A 21811-nucleotide genomic window follows, 5' to 3' on the forward strand; every position below is an offset into this window, starting at 1 on the left:
CCAATCCCAGAGTATGGGACTCCATTATACCACTGAGCACTGCTGAGTATTTTCACTTATAAACGGCCTTCCCCTTGACTGAGAAAGGTACTTAATTTGGCCAGAGAGCGCCAAGCCCTGACTGTTCCACATGGCATAATACTGTTAAATTTTTACTAGTAAACTGCTAGTGTCCTCCCTTTTCCAGAAGCTGGAATCTCAAGTATGTCAATAACACTTGTGGCCGAGGACTTACTGATTCCAACCTGATTTCTCAAGGTTTCTGCATATCGAGTAGGTGGCTGATTCATTTTTAACATTTCCAGATGCTGCTATATACTTGGCAACTGGCAGGAACCCCACCTTCACCATATCTCTCAGGTTAAAGAAAAAAGAAAGTTCTAGGAGAGAAAGCAGCTATTTATTGATTCACTAGGTATCATGACTCCTCAGAAAACAGGAAGTTATTTCTTAAAAAAGCACACAACTCAAAACAACACCACTGCCCCCCCCCCATCTTTTCTCATATGGAATGCTCCAGAGTGGTGACCGAGAAAGCAAACATTCGGTGAAAAGGGACTGAGGTATGTGCCATGATGATGATGACCATGACAGCTAATATCTACTGAGTTCTTACTACTTGCCAAATGCAGTTGTAAGCCCTTTTCCACGTTAACCCCCTTTTTTTCTCAGAACAACCCTATGAAGGTTGTAGAGAGGAGGAAGATGAGGCTCAAAGACTAAGCAACTTGCCATGTCATACAGGCAGGAAAAGGATGATACCCAGACTGGATGCCAGCGTCTGGCTCTAGGCCTTCCCCCTGAACCGCATGATCCCCATGGCAGGAGGAGGCTGACAGCAATTTTCTTTCTAGGTCATCGCAGTCCCCACCACTCTCCATGCCCTCACCTCTACTCTTTCACAGTTTTCTCTCTAAAACAAAAAGTAATACGTACAGCCAGTAGAGAAATTAGAAAACTTCAGGAAAATAAATCGCCTCTATAATGCTATCACACAGATAGGATGTTAACATTCCTGTTTATCTTTTCAAATCCATTTCTGTGTACGTCTGGCATGAAGGACGAAGCCTCACAAAGTTTATAACGATTTCTCAATTTAATATACTGTGATCACCTTCCCACAGTATTAGACAGTGTTTAATAACATCTTTACCTTTTTCTCTGAAGTCTCTTTCAATCCACAGGCCTGCCCCCGCCTCACCCCCCAACCATCTACTATTTTCCATGCAATGTATTTGTTGAAGAACGTGGTCACTGGCTCTGAGGCTCTGTCATATCCTAGAGTTTGCATGCTGCATTCTCATGATACCATTTATTGTGTTCCTCTGTCCCCTACATTTCCTTTAAACCAACAGTGGAGGCTTGAATTGACTCAGGTTGAAGTTTTGGGCAAAAACATTTCTTAGGAGGTATTGTGTGCTTCCATCAGGGAGCATGTCATGTCCGGCTGTCTCTCCCTTCAGCAACGTTATTTTATTTTGTTTCGTTTGGTTTTATTTTTTTTTTAAGATGTTTTTGATGTGGACCATTTTTAAAGTCTTTATTGAATTTGTTACAATATTACTTCTGTTTTATGTTCTGGATTTTTGGCCACAAGGCACGTGGGATCTTAGCTCCCTGACCAGGGATCGAACCTTCACCCCCTGCATTGGAAGGCGCAGTCTTAACCACTGGGCCGCCATGGAAGTCCCTCAGCAACATTATTTTAAATGGCCACACAGCATTCTAAGGAGTGGTGCAGCACACTTTTTAAAAAAAAGAGCAATCTCTCATTGTTGGGACACCTAGGCTGTTTCTAACTTAATTTTTCCCTTGAATGACTAAAATTTCGATGAACAACCTTTCAAACACCTGTTTGTGCACATGGATAATTATATCCTTACGTGAAACTCTTAGAATATGGTTTAGTTAAACAAAAACGTGAAATCACTGGCAATTTCCCTAATGGCTCACTGTAGATGCTGACCATCTCTTTTCTCATACACTTAGGAGAAATCGGGCTCCTTGGCTTTGTCTTAAATCTACTCCCTGGTGGTAAGAGCTCTCAGGAGGTACCTAAGGACTTGGGAAAAGTGGGAAGGAAGCTGCCACACCAGAGGTGCTCTCCGCGTGGACACCGGCCACCGGGGACAGGAGCACCTTGTGAGGTGGCGCATCTGAGGCATCTCACCCACCACGCCCCAGGGAGTCTGACTTTTCTGATACATGATGTATTTGAGGAATGAGACCAAACCCAGTTAAAGTTAGGCTTGACTTCAAGAAAAATGGAATCGACCAAAGAGAGACTGGCTCTGAATCAAAGGACAGCTGGGATTCATCCTCACTAAGAAAAGGCAACCCCAGGCTTTCAAAGAAACACACACCTCGTGCCAGGAATTCCCGAGGTAGTTGCCGTCCGTGTGAGCCACCGTGATGAGCGTCTTTATGGTGTCGATGTTCTTCTGCTTCATCTCTGTGATGCTCGAGCTGGCCGTCAGCAGGGAGAAGCGCGCAAGAGCCTGAACGTAGGCATCTCGTTCCAGCTGTAAGGGAAGCCGAGAGGGAACGCTGAGATCCCGCCCTGAGCAACACCGTTTTCACACTGAAGGGACTGAGCACTGGATCCTCTGCCCCTTCTGTACACACGTCGACAGGCTTTACATACATTAACACACCACTTACTCCACACTGCTATCCTCCCGCTACCTGAACAGCCCATCTCATGTTTGAGAACTAGTCTCTCCTTTGCAGCCAACCTCAAACTGATGTTCACGTTCCATTCCCTTCGCAGGGAGTAGGGGAGGAATCTGCTGAATGCTAAGATTGTTACATAAATTCTAATTTCTACAACAATCCTGCAAGGTAGGTCTATTTTCTCAAGTTTACAAATGAGGAAATAAAGGGTGTCTTAGGGAGAAGTTAGCTAGACCAATGCTAGAGAAGCAGCAGAGCTGAGGTTTGAAACCCAGATTGTCTGGTGTCAAAGTCCGGGGTCTTGGTACAAAAGAAAATGTCTAACTGTAAGATAAATGGGAACAGACGACTGAGTTTTTCAACATAAATGGGTGCCAATTCTTAGTGATTTAGCAAATGATACATGGGACTGACAACTTCCTGGTTTCCTAACATTCTGAGAACTGTATTTTGCTTATTTGAGTTTTTCAAGATTCAAAAGATTTACAGACATATTCATTGTGCTTTGAACTATTTATTTCCCTCAGAGAAGACCTGGAAATAAGGGAAATTAAAATAATAAGCTGATTTTAAAAGGAAAAACAATATTTTAAGCACCAGGGCAGGCAGTTAGCCAGATGGATAGAAAGGCTGTTTTGTCAAATCCAATTAAGTAGCTTGGACCCCACCTATCTTCAAAGAAGGTTTTAGTCCAAATCTCCAATTTTTTCCCCTAATGAGGCTGTTGCCAGCACAAATCTGTGGGCTTCCTCTTGGTGGGCATGAGTACGGAGTTTGTTGAGATGTTTTTGGCTAATTGGAAATGTCTGATAGTTTCTAAATTTTTCCAAATCTGAAAGAAAATGGCCCACCAGTATCTCTGGAGCTGTGTTTATACCCACCTGCATTCCAAAGATGCAGGCAATCCGGATCGCACATCGGATGCCTTCCAAACACAGAGAGGCCACTTCAGTGTCGTCACAGTTCTGCAGTCCGATGCTGTAGGCTGCCAACAGTGGCGTCCACACCAGCTACCAAGGAAGGAAGTTTTCAATAACGTCTAGAATCTCAGTGTGGAAGAGCACTTAGAGGCCACACTGTTAGTTATGAGCACAGCCAGGATGCCAAGTTCACTGCTACTTTGATTCATTCACAAAGTAAAATAATTCTTCCTAAACTGTGGTCAAAGCTGTCACTACAGATATGCCATTTACTAAACGTACAGTTCTGTAGGAAGGATGGCAAACATGCGGCTAGTGTGCCACCACCATATCTATCTGTGCTCATGACAGACATCACTGATCAATCAGAGACCCCACTCCCTGCTGAGTCTAATCAGGGCTCGAGAATCCTTTACACAGTGCAGCAGGCATCCATCACTAATCAGAGGCCAGCATGCAAGGTGAAATCTATAAGCAACTTGTGTTCTATAAACTTTGTTTATTGAAAGCTTCCTAATTCAAATTATTTAGACCTTACTTTTCCTCCAAGTTTCTTGTGAATTCCCTGAAAATAAAAGCTCACAAAAATCTAGAACTGATCAACTAACAAGATATTAACAGTTACTATAAAAACATCTTAGAGAAAAACATGAGTGCTATGTATTTAGAAAGTGTACCTTTTCTAGACATTTAAAAAAGAGACCTTAGAATATTGTCTTTTACTTCTACATAATTTCATCTGATAAACTAACCCTGAGGCCACTGAGATGAGATGTCACAATAAAACTGTCTCTTATGCCTGAATAATTATTAATTCATTCAATCCCCCCGGCAGCCCTGTAGCACTCTGCATTTGTCTCCATTTCACAGACGATCAACAGACAGAGGCTGAATAACCTCACCATGGTCACAGAGCGACGAAGTGGCAAAAGCAGGGTTTAAACCACACGTTCTGATGGCAGAGCCCATGCTGACGTAACCCTAGCATCATCACAGGGCTTCTAGGAAGGACTTGCTTTAGTTGCTGTCCAGAAAGACACACCCAGGCTTGGCCTTTTCCTCTCCCCAATCTCTCCACCATCATAAACTCGCTGGTGAGCTTCTGGCTGGTCAGCTCTAGAATCAGGCTTAGCTGTGTCCTAACTTCTCAGGCTACTCACTTTGAACATTGGCCGGACGTGGTCCAGGTGAGTGGCACTCGTAAATGGGGCTTTGGCGTGGCTCACAGCCTCCATCAGGGCTTTGGCTGTTTTAGCCATTTGCTCCATCTCCAAATTGTATAGTAGCCGTCGCTGCTTTTCACTAGCGACACCTACGAAGAAATAAGAGAATAATAGCAGCTAACATTCACTAAGCGCTTGCTATGCGCCAGGCTCTGTTTCAAAAGATTTACAACAATTAACTCACAAACACTCATGAGGACCACTACATGAGCCTGTTACAAGTATTATCGCCATTTTACTGATGGGAAATGAGGCACAAAGACATTAAGTGACTTGCCCAGGGTCACACAACTAATAAGCAGTAGAGCTGGGACTTGAATCCAGGCAGCATGGCTCTAGAGCCCGTGCTCTAAACCAGCGGTCCCCACCTTTTTGGCACCAGGGCGGGTTTCGTGGAAGACAATTTTTCTACGGACCTGGGGGGAGGGGATGATTTCGGGATGACTCAAGTGCATTACATTATTGTGCTCTTTATTATTATTATATTGTAATATATAATGAAATAATTATACAACTCACCACAATGCTGACAGGAGGTGGAGCTCAGGCGGTAATGCGAGCGACGGGGAGCAGCTGTAAATGCAGATGGAGCCTCACTCGCTCGCCCGCCCTTCACCTCCTGCTGTGCGGCCTAGTTCCTACCAGGCTGCGGACTGCTACCAGTCTGTGGCCCGGGGGCTGGGGACCCCTGCTCTAAACCATACACACTGCTGCCTCTCAAATAAAGAAACTGGTAGCTTCACAGGGGTGTTAACTCAGAGAATTCTAATCAAGGTTGGCACAATCACCACTGGTATTACAGCAGAGTTTTAAGGAACATTTTGGGGGAATAATTTAGCTCTCAGATTATTTTAAATTCCCTCTTGTAACTAATTACAAATCTAGCAAGAAAATAAGTGATATTATGAAAGCGCCAACATAATCATAATAACTAATTTAATCATATTTCTTATTTAGATAGCTAGATATGCAAATTAAATCTATCACCAGGGAACTTAATCATGCATTCTGATACACTCGAAAATTGGAATTAATAGAAATAATTTGCCATTAGACCTTACTCTGCTTAGTAGATTTGGTTGCAATCGTGTGTTCTTTTGTTTCTTTCATTGCAATTTTCTTGCCTTCTATTTCTTCATAGATGCTTGAGAGATATTCTTCAGGCAGATCTTTACTATCATTGATACCCCGATTCATTTTAATATACTGCTCTTTTGTCATTTTATTTTTTACCTGAAATTTAAAAAAATTAAGAACCCATTTAGAAGACAGCCAATGGCCCAAATAAAGCTCCTTATTTAGCCACTATAGTATATGTATCATTAAAATATTTTACCTGAGGGCTGTGCAGGTCTGTAGTTAGCATAATAATTGAATATGCTAGGACATATGCAGTGTCAGCACTAGCAAATAGAGTCTGCCTGAAAAAAAAAACGATTCCAGATGTGAGAACATACACAGAGACGACGCTGGAAGGGTACAGTGCTCAAGGAGATGTGCTTCTCTCAGAGCAGGCCAACTGCTCTTCAGGATGCTTTCATCATCACTGAATGATAACTAACGATCCAGAGTGTAGAAAAAGCTAGTTAAGAATATGTGTCAGATTTAGACTTCTTTGAATAGAGCAGTTTCAAGTCGATTTCTTAAAAAGATCCTTAAGGAGCCTCCAGGGCCAGGGACGAGGGTGAGGCAAGCGAGGCCCCCCCCTACTCCCAGGTGCCGACCCGACAGCACATGACTCTGAGCGAGGCCCTTTACAGTCTGCCCCTTTAGTGCTTCGCTTGCCTCACCTTGGTCCTGTTCCTGAGAATATCTACTGTGTGCTAGGCACTAGGTGGAAAGATAACTAAAACTCCTGTCCAGTTATTAGCCATTTAAAGTTTACATTATGCGGGCTTCCCTGGTGGCACAGTGGTTGAGAGTCCGCCTGCCGATGCAGGGGACACGGGTTCGTGCCCTGGTCCGGGAAGATCCCACATGCCGTGGAGCGGCTGGGCCCATGAGCCATGGCCGCTGAGCCTGCGCTCCGCAACAGGAGAGGCCACAACACTGAGAGGCCCACGTACCGCAAAAAAAAAAAAAAAAAGGTTTACATTATGCACTATAATATTTAACAGCAGAAATACGAAGAAAAATATTTGTTTCTTTAATAAACAATATGCTGGTGAAGTCTGACTTTTTTCGCCTTAGGCAAGAGAAGACAAATACTTGGGGATGTACAGCCTTGTAATATGTGAGGCTAAAGAAAAACTTGTCTATCCAAACTGCGCCCAACAGGAGAAGGAGAAGTTCTGAAGAACACAGTAAAAGGTCTACATTCTAACGTGACATTTAATTGGGTCACATATTTACCGACTAGGGGACAGAGACCAAGGTCTCTAGGTCCACATAAGAGATATGTTTAAAGTAAATAACATCTAATTGTGTCTTCACAGAAAATTCTAATACCTATTTGGTTAAAACGACCAGAGGCTGCCTTTTCTGACCAGGTCATCTCATGGGGACAGCCTGGAGGATTGGGACCAATTAATATGAAAACCAAGCTGACTTAAGAGGCAAAACTGTTCTCAAAATGTTTCCACTGAAAATTTTCCACTTCATGTTCACAGTATATTCAGACATTCTTAACTTCATGTTCAGAGGAAAGAGCATGAGCTTTCTTGAGTCAGACAAATTCATATTCAATCTCTGCTACTTTCTAGCTGATTAATTTTTGGACAGGTTGCTATCTCAGAGCCTGTTTCCTCACTTATAAAACAGGGATACTACCTCCCAGGCTTACCGTTAATTAAGATGAAATGCATGTAAAACTCACGGCATGGCTGGCACACAGGAGGTGTTTAATAAAGGTTAGCTCTCCTTTCAATTTCCATTTCCTATGCAAAAATGAACTACCTAGCAAAAAAGGCCCCAAGGGACTTCCCTGGTGGTGCAGTGGTTAAGAATCCGCCTGCCAATGCAGGGGACACAGGTTCAAGCCCTGGTCTGGGAAAGATCCTACATGCCACGGAGCAAATAAGCCTGTGCACCACAACTACTGAGCCTGTGCTCTAGAGCCTGTGAGCCACAACTAGTGAGCCCACATGCCACAACTAATGAAGCCCACGTGCCTAGAGTCCGTGCTCCACAACCAGAGAAGCCTCTGCAATGAGAAGCCCGCGCACCACAACGAATAGTAGCCCTCGCTCGCCGCAACTAGAGAAAGCCCGCGCGCAGCAACGAAGACCCAACACAGTCAAAAATAAATAAAATAATAATTTAAAAAATTGAACTGTAGGGAAAATAAACTCTTTTAAAAATAAAAGAATTTAAAAAAAATTTTTTAATTAAAAAAAAAATAGTTAAAAAAAAAAGGCCCCAAGATGAAATCATGTACTTAGGTGGGGTCTTATTAGTTACGGAGCCATTTCAGTAACCTGCTCATCAGTATGTAATCAAAGAAAAACTAAAATTCTTCAGATCTACCCCATATATTAAGTCAGAGAGCTGTTCCTGATTAGGAAAGAGATGCCTGAGTGCCTCTTCTCAACCCACAGAACTGCTCTTTTGTCATAATTAAGAGTGTGGGCTCTAGCTGTGTAGTCTTGGGCAAGTTACTTAGCCTCTCTGGTCCTCAACCTCCTGTAGAGGGGACATGAACAGTCGAGGTGAGGTCTTAACGTGAGACACAGTGAACAGAAACTTTAATAGCTTGGCGCAGATTAAACCCCAACCACGCTAAGACTGGTGCTCTGAGGAAGGCAAAAAGAGGGCGCAGAAGGGACTTAAACATGGTGCTCACCCCTGGTTGCACTCTATGTATCTTGCAGCAAACTTCTCCATTAACCGATCAATCTTCTGAGCTTCCCCAGGTAGGCGGAAACCTTCTAGAAACGTCCGCAGGGCTGAGACAAACTCCTTTTCACAGAAGTCAAGTTGGTCCACATAGGCATACATCACCTCCTTGTTGAACTTCATGCTTTCTCCCAGAAAATCACCTACTTGGGTCTGAAACATACACACTCACTCATACCTACAAATTGTCAATTATGAACACCCAGTGAAAGACACTTCAGTCAAAGGTGGGGGTGGGGGTGGGGGTGGGGCCCGAATGCCCCAGCTCTGAACACCCAGAATGGGCTGAACTGCTAGAAAAGTTAGGCGACTCCCTGAGCCTGCCCACCCACCCAACCATTCCAGGTTCAGACTGTCCCGCCACGAAGGAAGAGGGGGAAGCACAGGAGACTGAAAAGTGGAGGAATGATGGGGCACACTCAGGAGGGAGGTGAGCTGCCAACGAGCACCCAGAACAATTTCTAGCAGCCAAGTGACACTTTTAGCTCTGACACTGTCCCACCAAATACACAACCACCTGTCAGGAGGCTGGTTTATTCCCTTTAAAGAACTTTTTGCAACACTGCCCAAAGGGATAAATAGAACTTTTTGCAACACTGGCCAACCCTGCTGTAAGCAGGGGCGTGGACAGTAGCACTGCACTCAGGGTCGGCCAGTCTCTAGGTTAAAGCCAGAAAGGTCTCAGAATCACCCGAAAGAACCCACATGCACGTACCCAGCCCCCAGTCTTACAGAATCGAGGCGCTCCTCCTGGTGCAGGAATTGGGCAATGTCTTCAACTGATGTTCCCAGCATGCCCTGCTCCTGGAGATACTGGATCCCTCTCTTGGGTTTCTTGTTGAACCTTTTTCAAGAGATGGGACACAGGCTGCTTATTTCAAACTCTGGAGGATAGAAAAAAGCTAGCATTTGAGGCAAATTACAGTAACACCACGAACTGTGTGTGTCCTGGTAGTTTTTCTCAATTCCACTTTTAATTTTTGACCAGGCTTTAACAGAATCTGCTGGTTGTCACCCAATATCCATTGTCCTCTTCTCCAACAATAATAAAACCTAGATGTTTAGCTGGGCACACAACTATCTGGGATAAGAACTACATTCCCCTGCCTCGCTTAGACAAAGTACGGCCATGTGATAAAGTTCTGGCCAGTGAGAGGGGAGCAGAAGTGGTGTGGATACTTCTAGGAAGGATCCTTAAACAAAGCTGACTTGGCAGGGAGGTGTACATTTTTTGCTCTTTCCCCTTCTTCCCCAGAATATATGAGTGATGACTGGAGCTCCAGCAGTCCTCTTAAACCACGAGGCAACACTGAAGATGAAAACTGTATTCAAGATGGTGAAGCAGAAAGATAAAAGGAGCCTGGGTCTCTGACGTCCATAAGAGCCACTGCAACTGTCCTAGCCTGTCCCCTTTGGGATTTTCTTTAATGGTGCTTAAGCACTGTTACTTCTGGATTTTCTGTTAAAGGCAGGTAAACTTAACTGACGTATAAATTCAACTTGTTATTTACCAGGCCATGCATTGGGGAATGATCTTCATGTATAAGCACAAACTGTGGCAAGGACTGTGAGGACAGGCTATGACTATGGCGCAGGGACAGAGACTACCTCCGGACTGTTCAGAGAGTGTGGCTACAGGGGGCCTCTTTCAGGAAGAGATGCTTTGCCAAGCCCGAAGAATGAAAAAGATCCAAGAATATTCTAAGCAGAAGGTGCAATAGTGCAAAAAGCTTGAGGTGTTCAAGGGACTGAAACGCCCCTTGTGACCCAGGAGTACTGAACGGGGATGAGGTCAGTGAGGGAGGCTGGAGGCTGGATCGCGCTGTGGGGAGGAAATGGGAAACCTGCAATGACTGTAGGCAGGGAGTGACAAGACCTGATTTAAGTTTTTAAAAGATTCCTTTAGCTGCTGTGGGAGAACAGACTGGGGGGGATGCAGGGATGGTGAGAGTGGAAATGAGGAGATCAACATTTTAATTAATAAATGAGTATTATAACATCAACTTTTAAAATAAATTGAGTTTACAAAACTAATCATTCAAAAGTTGGATAGGATGTGAGATTGTGTGTATATGTACTTTTGTGTATAAAAAACTGAAAAGAAACATTATGATTTACCAGTGATTGTATTAATGATATTGTGGTTATACGGAAGAATGTCCTTATTTTTCAACTATGTACAGCTGAAATATTATGATGGCTACAAAGTACTTTCAAATGGTTCAGGAAAAAAATACACAGATAACACTAATATGGCAAAAGTTAATTTTTCTGTATCTTGAAACTTTCCACAATACACAGTTAGAAAAAAGTGTTACCAATGGTGATTTCCTCTAGGTAGTAATTGTATGAGTGATTTTAACATTCTTGCCTTATGCTTTTCTGTATTTTCTGAACTGGTTTGACTTTTTTAATTAGGGGGGAAAAAAAGACCAGGCATCAACCACACAAAGCTATTAAATTTCTCTCTCACACACACTCACTCTCAGCCCAGCCTGATCGGGCCTGGGCACAAGTGCCAGCACTGGTCTCTGGAAACAGGCATTTTGTCTTGAGGAGTCAGTGCCAGGTTCCCAAGAGATTCAGCTAGAGTGACAGCCACACTCACAGGTCAATGCCGTGTTCAATCATCTCCTTTTGTTGCTTGATGACCTCAAACTGTTCCGGATCATCCTGGACGGCCGTCTGAGTCCCCGAGGACACCGTGGACTCCATGGATGTCACGCTGCTCCGTCTCGCCATGTCAAGGCCTTTCCCGTCCCCCATTTCCTGATCCGTGGGCCTCTCCTGACCTGCGATGACATAAAAGCAAAGGAAACCAAATAAACAGATGGGACAGAGACACGGCTGAGGTGAGGTCTGCCTCTGCAGTTCCCTTTCCCAGACCTGTAACAATAAAGTTTGTACTGTAAGGGTCATGAGCACCTTGATATCACTCAGTTACTTTACTTAACAACTTGTTTGTGGAACTTGATAAGCTAATGCTAAAATTCACATGAAAGAATAAAAGTACAAAACCAGTCAAGACACTTAAGGAACAACGAACAGAAAGACCTGTCCTAGCAGGTATCAAAACTCACTGCTAAGAACTCTAGGCATTTGAAAGGCGTGGTACTGGTGCAAGAACAGGCAAATCAATAGAACAGAATATTCAGAAACAGACTTACGCACACAGGAGAATTTGGTATATCAGAAACCAAATCAGTGGTGCTTCAAATCAGTGAGGGAAGGAGAGACTACTAAAAAAATGTTGGAATAACTGGCTCCCCTTTTGGAAAAATGGAGTTCGAGCACAACTCACACTATTCCCCCCCAAATTCCAGACGGATGAGAAAACAGAACATTTAAAATACTTCACCTAGTTTGCAAATGAAAGTGTTTTGCTAACTCTAAGACACCTATATCAGGATAGCTTCTCCCGATGACGTGAGCAGCCTATTGTGCGTGGTGGGGGTGAGGGCTGGATGGGGAGGTTGTTTGCAGCAGGGGTCTCTCACCGAGGCTGGCCTGGTGGTTGGGATTCACATACAGGTCTTTGCTCCACTCCACCATGCACTTGAGGATGGACACGAGGCACTCCAGGCCTTTCTTCCTCAGACTGAGCTCCTAAAGGACGAAAGTGACACGACACAGAGACTCAGCAGATAAATTAAGTGCCGACATCTAGAGGGCTCCGGGAATCCTGAGACGACATGAGATAAGCACTGACATTCGGTGCTATGAACCCAAGGAAAAGCTAACAGGTGACATAAATATTGACGGCTCATTGCAAAAACCATGAACATCTTTAAAGGTGTTCATTACAAACTCCCCAGCAGCAAAAATATGGGATGTGTGCATTCCTAAAACAGAGTATTATCTGGATTTTTTAAAAGAAAGTTCTCATTCATTGCTTGTTTAAATTAAACAAAACACTTAAAAATAGCATTTAAAAAAATAAATAAATAAGAGGGTCTTAACTATTGACCCTGAAAAAAGAGAAAAGAATCTTTTCCAGCAGATGAATGATTGTGGACATACCATTATCCCCTAAACACCCACAAAAGCATTCCATTTTAAGGCTTATTCTGCAAGTAAATAAAAATACTGTTTTTTTTTCTTTTAAGTAGCATTTCTTAAAAGTTGAATGCAAGATGTAAATGTCTTAAAAAATGTTGCAGTTCCCTGGTGGTCTAGTGGTTAGGACTCTGGGCTTTCACTGCCAGGGCCCAGGTTTAATCCCTGATCGGGGGAACATCCCACAAGACACGCAGCCAAAAAAAAAGCAAATATTTTAGACTCAAAACAGCATCTAAAATAGTATGGATCTCTCTCTGTGAATTTAATGACAACTATGGACCTTCATCTAGGAAAAATGCCCATACACCAAAATTCTATATATAATTCCAGGTGGCTCACAGACCTTCTGACCAGTTTCTTCAGAGACTTCAAGTTAAGAATACTATTCTCTTTGTAGGCACTCTAATAATGAGGGAATCTAATAAGAAGAAATCTCCTTTGCCTTTACTGGAGTCTGGGATCCTGTTTTCACGTGATCTATGGAAAGGTGACAGAGTGAACTCGCCTCTACAGGTCTCAGCTCAAGTGTCACCTTCTCAGGGAGACTACCCTGAAGCCCCATTAAAAATGGCACCACCCTCACCTCCAACATCCCTTCTCTATCGTCCCTGCTTTATTTTTCTCTGCGGCTTACTTCTTCATTGTTTGCTTTCAAGTGTTGGGACCACAGCAATCGTGCACATGGATGTGCGTGTCTGTGCTTTTTTCACTGCTGTATCCCCAGCACCAAGGACAGTGCCTGGCACACAGTGACTCTCGAAAAATGTTTATTGAAATGAATGAACTTTAAATTATAAACGAGTGTTCTCAGTGTTTGTACCTGCAGAGGTGTCATTCCCAGCTCGTGTCCACTTCTTCCCTGAGCGATTTTGGATAAATCGTTTACGAGGCGCTCAAAAATGTTAGCAGCATTTAAATCACAGTCGTAGTTGACATAAATATCTACAACACACTGGGCATCTTGGAAAATAACACATGGATATTAGAAATTCTGACTGAACACAGACAGCAGTTACGTTATCTTATTAAATGAGATCCCTTGGTCAAAAACTTTTCCCAGTGAATTACTAACTCAGGCTGGACACACCTCACTCTGGAAATGCATGTTTTGAATTACTAACTCAGGCTGGACACACCTCACTCTGGAAATGCATGTTTTGAATTACTAACTCAGGCTGGACACACCTCACTCTGGAAATGCATGTTGGAAGGACCAGGAGCATGGAAGGCCCTCTTTCTAGGCCTGCCCTGGTACTAACTGAAATCTTAGGCAGCTGCTTCCACCTCTCTACAGCTCACTTTCCTCATCAAAAAAAGGGACAACTGCCCGATCCAATTCTTAAAGTTGTGTAACTTTTATGCAGTTACTCAGATAACAAATAGATGCTCGGTTTATAGCTACACAATTGTACAGTGTAAGGGAAATCCACATTTACCTTAGCATCCAATCAAGGGTTGGCAGCACCAAGACCCAGGACCCTGTGACTTACAAACCACGTTCAGCTTGTAGGTAGGGTGACAAGTGTCCTGGTTTTCCAGGATTACGGGGTTTCCCAGGACGTGGGACTTTCCATGCTAGAAGCAGAAAGCCCTGGGCAAACCAGTCTGAGTTGGCCATTAGGCTAGCAGTAGCCTTTAAGGTAATGATTTCCTCAGCACTTCATTAAAACTCTAAAAGGAGGAGTTAAAGGTCTTAATCTGGACTTTGGAGAATGAAAGCATCAGAAGTGTTTCTGGGCAAGTCAAATAGATGAGCACCCTCAGGGTGAAAATACCTGCACAGATCCTTGTCAGGGTCTGAATGACCATCCACCTGTGCTCAAAAGAACTTGTTGATGTTTCTAAAATGTTCAGGAAAATCTCTTTGAAAAAGACCTATACGACAAGAAGAAGATAAAGGAGGATACCAATTAATAATTTAAATTAGGGCTCAAAACCCCCAAAGCCTTTGAAGAACAGGCAGAGCCTATGAGTGAAGCAGCCCAGGCAGGAGAAGAGGTGAGGCACACACACTGCTGACCAGCACCGGAACCTTGGGTGGGAAGAGCTAATAGGGTAGGACCACAGTGAACCGAGAACATGGCCCCATCAGAGGGAGCAGCTGCTCCTGAGACACCACCAAGAGCTGCTACGTGGAAATGCAGGACCGGGGCTGTGGTTTTCTGAGAGAAATCACAAATCTGGATGTTCATGGAGAATCTGATTTCTCAATTTGGAAACTAATTCAAGTTATCCCAAACAACTTATAGGCACATGTTTGGGGACTGAGCCCAACACACAGACCATATGATTTAAACCTTCGGTTAAAATGAAAGGTATACAAGATTTGGGGGCAGTAACTTTTTATGAAAAGGTGTTCTCTTGCTCAAAAAATTCTTCTTTGGGGTACTAGCAAGTAGACTGTGTAACTCTAGCTCCTGGTGACTATGCGGCCAGCAGTTAACGCATTATGCAAAAGTGTCATCAAACTTAAAAAAAAAGAAAAGTCAATTTGGAGTCCTTACCTCTATCTGCATCTTCAAGTGCATTTTAAAGTTTGAAAGAAGAGTAAGAAAAATGGCAAGAGAGAGCTCAAAGACATCAGGCACTGAGGAGACGCCGTTTTTGGACAACGCCACGCAGAGATACTGCTTGATTGCATTGATGAACATCTCGTGAGTCCTGAAGACCGGGCCAGCGTTCTGCAACACGGAGAGGAGGAGTTGCAGGGAAACCACCTTGGAGCGCAGCTCGTGGGATCTGGCGAAGGAAATGGAAAACAAGGACAGAGCTGAAAGGTGAAATTTTAGAAAGCATGTTTCTTGAGAAGGTCTCACTCCTCTACCAGTGGAGCAGGATTTTCTGAGAAGCCAGGGAGTTGAGAATTGGCAACAGCACCTAAATGTCAAGAGAATGAGGGCAGATGGCATGAGGTGAGTTCTCACAGAACCTGCAGGCCCTGGGAGAACGAGAGCTGCCAACTCTCTGTCATAAAGCACAGAACCGAGCAGGAGCAAAATAAGTGCACACTGACTCTGGAAAGGTGGTTCTGCAACTAATCTAATAGAACCAATTACTTCACATCCAGCACGTGAGACAAAAACGTCTGTCCCGCTCTACCTTTAGAGACAAGGAGAACAGTGCTCTTCATCCATCTGCCTCATGCTCCCCATCCCGGCCCACAAGGGATGGAAAGAATGGGAAACTTTCATGAGTCTTTTCCCTAACAGTCACCACATTCTTAACAGAAGAGTGAGGATTATTATTAGTGACTAATAATAATGATAATAGTAATAGTAACTATAAAACTCTCATCAAGTACTAGGCCCTATGCTTGGGATGTCATTCTATCATTTCACATCATTGATCCTGCGAGGTGATTTTCCGTATTCCCATTTTTCAGATGAGGTTTAGTAGCTCATAGGGCCATGAAGTTGGACTCAAGTAAGCCAGGGCTGAACACAGCTCCCTGTGGCTCCAAAACTTCTGCTTTGACACTCCACAGCACTACCATCCTTGTGGTACATCCTTGACTCTAAAGGTTTGGCTTCTCTGAGTTGAATCTGGGGCTTAAATCTGTATCCACAAAGAAGAAGTTTCCAATCAGGGTAAGAAATTAAGGTTTGTATGCATCCTGATGGTGGACCCCCAGATCAGCAGATTAATTCATTAGTCAGTAAAAAGAAGATGAATGGTCAATACAATGATTATTTTTAGCATGTAAACCAAGGAAAGGAAAACTGGGCACAATCATCATGGTTGGTGGGAACACAGAGACAATTCATGATGAAAGGACGAGGGGACCTGCACGAGCCTGAAAAAGTTGTAAAACCATCCCGTAAATTCCTGAATTTACACCAACCAGGGGACAAGGCCCTGGGGTTTCTTGGAGCCCCCAAGATCCTTCTGGGTCATTTGGGTTATAGACGGCCAAGAACTGCTGTCTGCTCACTTTGGATCTGGGGGACCTTCGCCCAGGGGTTTCATGGACAGCTTGCAAAGGGAGCGAAACACCAGGAAGGCGTCCTTCTGCAGAATGTGCGAGAACCTGGCGGCCACTGGATGTCCTTGTGCATCTGATTCCTAAGATTAGAACAAAGATGAGAAAAATCAAAGGGTCCAAACCAAAGGGTAACTCTTCAAAAATAAGAAATGTAATTATCTCATGAAAATTTAAATTATTGGGTGGGCCAAAAAGTGCCTTCGGTTTTTTTAAGTAAAAATAAAAGACACATTTTTCATTTTCACCAAGAACTTTATTGAACAACGTATTCACCCTTTTGTTCCACTACCTTCTGCCATTTTTCAGGCAACTTCATGATTCCATCTTCCCAAAACTTTTTATCTTTTTGAGCAAAGAACTGTTCCAAGTGCCTTTCACAGTCTTCCAGGGAATTGAAATTTTTTCCATTAAGAGAATTTTGTAAAGACCGAAATAAATGGAAATCCAAAGGAGCAATGTCTAGTGAATACAGTGGATGAATCAGAACTTCCCAGCCAAGCTGTAACAGTTTTTGCCTGGTCATCAAAGAAACATGCGGTCTTCGGTTATCCTGATGGAAGATTACGTTTTCTGTTGACTAATTCTGGATGCTTTTTCTTGACAGCTGCTTTCAGTTGGTCTAATTGGGAGCAGTACTTGTTGGAATTAATCATCTGGTTTTCCGGAAGAAGCTCATAATAGAGGACTCCCTTCCAATCCCACCATATACACAACATCACCTTCCTTGGATGAAGACCAGCCTTTGGTGTGGTTGGTGGTTCATTTCGTTTGCCCCACAATCTCTTCTGTTCCACATTGTTGTACAGTATCCACTTTTCATTGCCCGTCACAATTTGTTTTAAAATAGGAACGTTTTCATTACGTTTCAGTAGAGAATCACACGCGGAAATACGGTCAAAACATTTTTTTCCCTTAACTTATGTGGAACCCAAACATCAAAGCAATGAACATAATCAAGCTGGTGCAAATCATTTTCAACGCTTGATTTGGATATTTTGAGTATGTCAGCTATCTCTTGCGTGGTGTAACGTTGATTGTTGTCAATTATTGTTTCGATTTGATCACTATCAACTTCAACTGGTCTACCCAAACTTGGAGCATCGTCCAGCGAGCAATCTCCAGCACGAAACTTTGCAAACCACTTTTGACACGTTCGATCAGTCACAGCACCTTCTCCATACACCGCACAAATCTCTTCATGCGTTTCAGCTGCGTTTTTACCTTTCTTGAAATTATAAAGCATGAAAATGTTGCTTTTTTCTTCCATCTTCAATATTAAAATGGCTACACAAAAATTCACCAATTTTGATGTCTTTTTTTTAAATGTCTGCTGATATGACAGCTGTCACATACAATTTAACAAACCTGTTTCAAATGAAGTTAAAGACGACTAAGTGCTACTAGAGCCATCTTATGGAAAAAACTGAACGAACCTTTTCGCCCACCCAGTATTTATTCAATGGGGAAGTGAGGGATGTGGAGGAGGAAACAATATGTCAAAACAGGAGCTTATGGGGGAGTCATTACAGCAATTCTAAAACTTGTTCCTTGTCCTTCAAAAAGTGGGTGTGGGTGGTTTAAAATGATAAACGAGCAAAGGTTAAACCATAAAAAAACCCAAAACAAATATAGGTAATTATTTAGATTAGCTTGGGTAAAAAAGGTATTTCTAAGAATATTATTACAGGATAAATGGGGGAAAAAATGACAGGTGTTTGTTTTAAAATAAACTTCTTTAACCAAAAAAGTAAGCTACATTAAAATTTTTTTTAAATAAATATTTGCAATATATGACAAGGATTAAATCCTCAACATACAAAAAGTTCTCATAATTCTTTCAGGAAATATGGAAACCCTACTCCCAAATGAAAAACAGGCAGAAAGCATGAGTAAACAATTTACCAAGAAATGCAAATAACAGATAAACCAAAATAACCTTACTACTAATTATTAAGGCAGGCTCTTTCTTCCATCAGACCAGCAAAGATGTGAATGAATGCTGCTGCTCAGTTTTAATGAGGGAATGGGAAAATGAGCGCTGAGAGCCTCCAAGTGGGCAGAAATTCGACCACTGCCCTCCTGGCCGCCTAATTTGATGTTAAGGAACAAAAGCCTTAAAGCTCCCAACTCTTGACCCAACGATACCACTTGTATGAATTTATCATAAAGAATTAAGGATGGGCATAAGATCTATCTACAAGGATGTTCATTGTAGAACTGTCTCCTGTGATTAAACTGAAAATAACCCAAAAACCTAATAGGGAACTGTTACATTATGGTAATCCATGATAGAATTTCACATGGCCATTAAAAACATTAGTTAGACATATATGTACTACTGATGTAAAAAGATGTCCATAAAACAGTGTTGAGTGAACAAAGTTGCAGCCTAGTACATAACACCAAATACCTTGTGTGGATTTAAGTACATCCTTATATAAGTGCATTCTTAATGGGGATGATATAACCCCAAGGGGACTGCTACAGACTGGATGTCTGTGCCCCCTACTCCACCCCAAAATTCACATGTTGAAACCTAATCCTAATGTGACAGTATTTGGAGGTGGGGCCTTTGAGAGGTGATTAGGTCATGAGGGTGGAGCTCTCATGGATAGGATTAGTATCCTTATTAAAGAGGCCCAAGAGAGCTCCCTCGCCCCTTCTGCCAGAAGGACAGAGTAAGAAGACAGTTATCTGTGAGCCAGGAAACAGACTCTCACCAGACACTGAAACTGCTGGTACCTTGATCTTGGACTTCCCAGTTTCCAGAACTGTGAGAAACACATTTCTGTTGTTTACAAATCACCCAGTAAATAGTATTCTGTTACAGCAGCCTATACAGACTAAGAAAGGGGCAAAAACTGGTTGGGGGTGGGGGCAATGGGTGTGGAAAAAAATCATTCTTTATATGTATAAAGCACAGATATACATACAGTACATAAACAGGTATCTAGTTTACCAATAGCTTTAAAATTTCATGAAACAGGGTGATGAATGGGCAAAATACATAAAAAGGCTCCCGTGTGTGTGCGTGTGTGTGAGTGTGTGTGAGAGAGAGATCATTTAAAAGGCTGAGAAACATTGGTGAAAAGGTACAGCGAGAGAGTGGGTTCAGGTGGGATGTTAATATCATTTCTTCCTGTTTTGTATGTTTATATATACTGTTTTCAAGAGAACAACAAAGCTACCTAAAAAATAATAATAATGTAGCAGACACACTTAGGGGGGCCCTGAAAGGATGTTCATAATATACCTCAAATTTAAAAAGCAGGTTACAAAACAGCATGTACGTTGTGTTACTACATTTAAGTGGTAAAAAACATGGGAGGGAGAGAAAAATTGAGAGTATAAGTAGAATGTTAACAAATGTTATCTCTGGGTTAGAAGATTATGGATAACTTCTATTTCCTTATTTTCCTTCTCTGTATTTTCTTATTTTTCTATAATGAATATACACCATTTTGAGAGAAAAGAAAAAGGGCAGGAAATATAAGGTTTTAAAAGTCTGAATAAATACAGTTTAACAACCCTATTATATACCACCAACATTAGCATGTTCCAAGAATGGAACCTGTTAACACAAAGACTATCAGGCCAGGATGGTGTGGCTAAAGAATTGAACAGGGCTTGTTGGTTTTCACTCGCTTCTTCTGATAGAGATTTAATTCTGCATCTTCTAAAAAAGTAAAAACCAAAACAAGCCTGATAGGAAGATCACCAACGTACCAGATTATCTGCCGATGACAAGGACTGTCTGTCGTCCGCTATCCCATTGGTCTGTGAGTTTTCGTCAGCTGCTGGGGGCGCGGCATGTTCCTGGCACTCCAGTTCACCCAGGACCCTCTCAGGCTCCGTCAGACTGTGCTTTTGTGCTGCTTCTTAAAATACAATGCAAAAGTCATTACCAAGTTAGTACTTACCCTAAAAGGTGGCCTCACACCAAGAAGAAGTTATTCACATAACCTTCCAGCTACTGCTTTTTCCCTTTCCCTGAGCCACTGCCCTGCTCTGGCTATATGTCTATTACCCACAGCCCCACTCCCAGGTGGCTTCCTTCATATTGTGGCCCAGGTCAGTGGTGCCTCCAGAACTGTGCAATACAGCAGTCCTGCCCACCCCTACCTACCTCCAAAGAAGATTAGAACCAGCTAAACATAAAAAGCACAGATTTTTTTTTAAAAAAGGGCTACTAATAAAGGGGTTAGAGAACAAGAGTTATGTAAATGAAAAGAGTTTGATAGTTATGATAGAAAACCTCAGTCACATGAAAAAAAGAAATGTAGACCTGAGCTTCCTGGCAGCCATGTGGAAAAGGAAAAGACAAAGAATTAAATAGATTCCATCATTTAATGAAAGAAAGCATATCTGATGATTAGCAGAACATCTGAACTCTATGAGGAATTTACCATGTGGATCATTATATGTATTTAAGGGACACCGAACAACTTAATAAGTGTTAACTGTCCGTAATGGTTTTTGAAGCATATATTCATTCAACAAATATTTATCAGGCACCTATTATGTGCCAAGCTCTGTGCTAGGGGCTGAGGGATATAGCAGTGAACAAAACAGATAAGCGTTTATTACGTGAGGACTTCTTGCATTGGCCCCAGGAAAAAAAAAAATCTAAAGGTATTATTTTAAAGACATTTCTATAAAAAGTTAAATAATGAAATCTATGAATATAGTTTGGTGGTACCCTAAACTAATAAAAGGATCGGGCTTAGAGCACTGGGTCAAACTTCTTTGACCATGACCCTCACTAAGAAATACATTTTAACAGTCATGACCCAGTTATACACATGTGCACATAAATAAATCACTGAAACATGTTTCATGAAACAATGCTTAACATTACTATATGAGTCACATTCAGCTTGCATCTATTTTCATTTTATTCTCTTCCATTTAGAAAACGCCGATTGCAACACACTAATTTATTGACTTTTCAATCCATTAGTGGTTTATTGGCACTGGAGCTGAGTGTTCAGCACATAACCACTGACCTGAAATTTTGGGTAAAAACAAAGGAAAAATCATCTGATAGTCATTCTGAGCTATACAAGGTTAATTCCACTGAAACTACACCAAAAACTGGGGAGTTAAGAATGAAGTCTAAC

At 42.4% G+C, this 21811-nt stretch overlaps 1 protein-coding gene across 1 annotated transcript in view; it reads right to left on the reverse strand.

The window, feature by feature from the left end:
- The window catches only part of ARFGEF2 (ARF guanine nucleotide exchange factor 2), a 98177-nt gene that overhangs the window by 40056 nt on the left and 36310 nt on the right, over positions 1–21811 (reverse strand). Inside the window, exons 8-21 of the mRNA XM_024750287.1 lie at positions 20418–20569; positions 16641–16771; positions 15214–15448; positions 14485–14584; positions 13530–13669; positions 12148–12256; positions 11259–11442; positions 9383–9494; positions 8598–8803; positions 6153–6237; positions 5878–6049; positions 4754–4905; positions 3555–3683; positions 2364–2522 (exon numbers count right to left, since the gene is read on the reverse strand). Coding sequence (XP_024606055.1) covers positions 2364–2522; positions 3555–3683; positions 4754–4905; positions 5878–6049; positions 6153–6237; positions 8598–8803; positions 9383–9494; positions 11259–11442; positions 12148–12256; positions 13530–13669; positions 14485–14584; positions 15214–15448; positions 16641–16771; positions 20418–20569 — 2066 coding nt within the window. The remainder of the gene's footprint in view (positions 1–2363; positions 2523–3554; positions 3684–4753; positions 4906–5877; positions 6050–6152; positions 6238–8597; positions 8804–9382; positions 9495–11258; positions 11443–12147; positions 12257–13529; positions 13670–14484; positions 14585–15213; positions 15449–16640; positions 16772–20417; positions 20570–21811) is intronic.

The sequence above is a fragment of the Neophocaena asiaeorientalis genome, unplaced genomic scaffold (assembly GCF_003031525.2).
Source record: "Neophocaena asiaeorientalis asiaeorientalis breed wild unplaced genomic scaffold, Neophocaena_asiaeorientalis_V1.1 scaffold606, whole genome shotgun sequence".
NCBI lineage: Eukaryota > Metazoa > Chordata > Mammalia > Artiodactyla > Phocoenidae > Neophocaena > Neophocaena asiaeorientalis.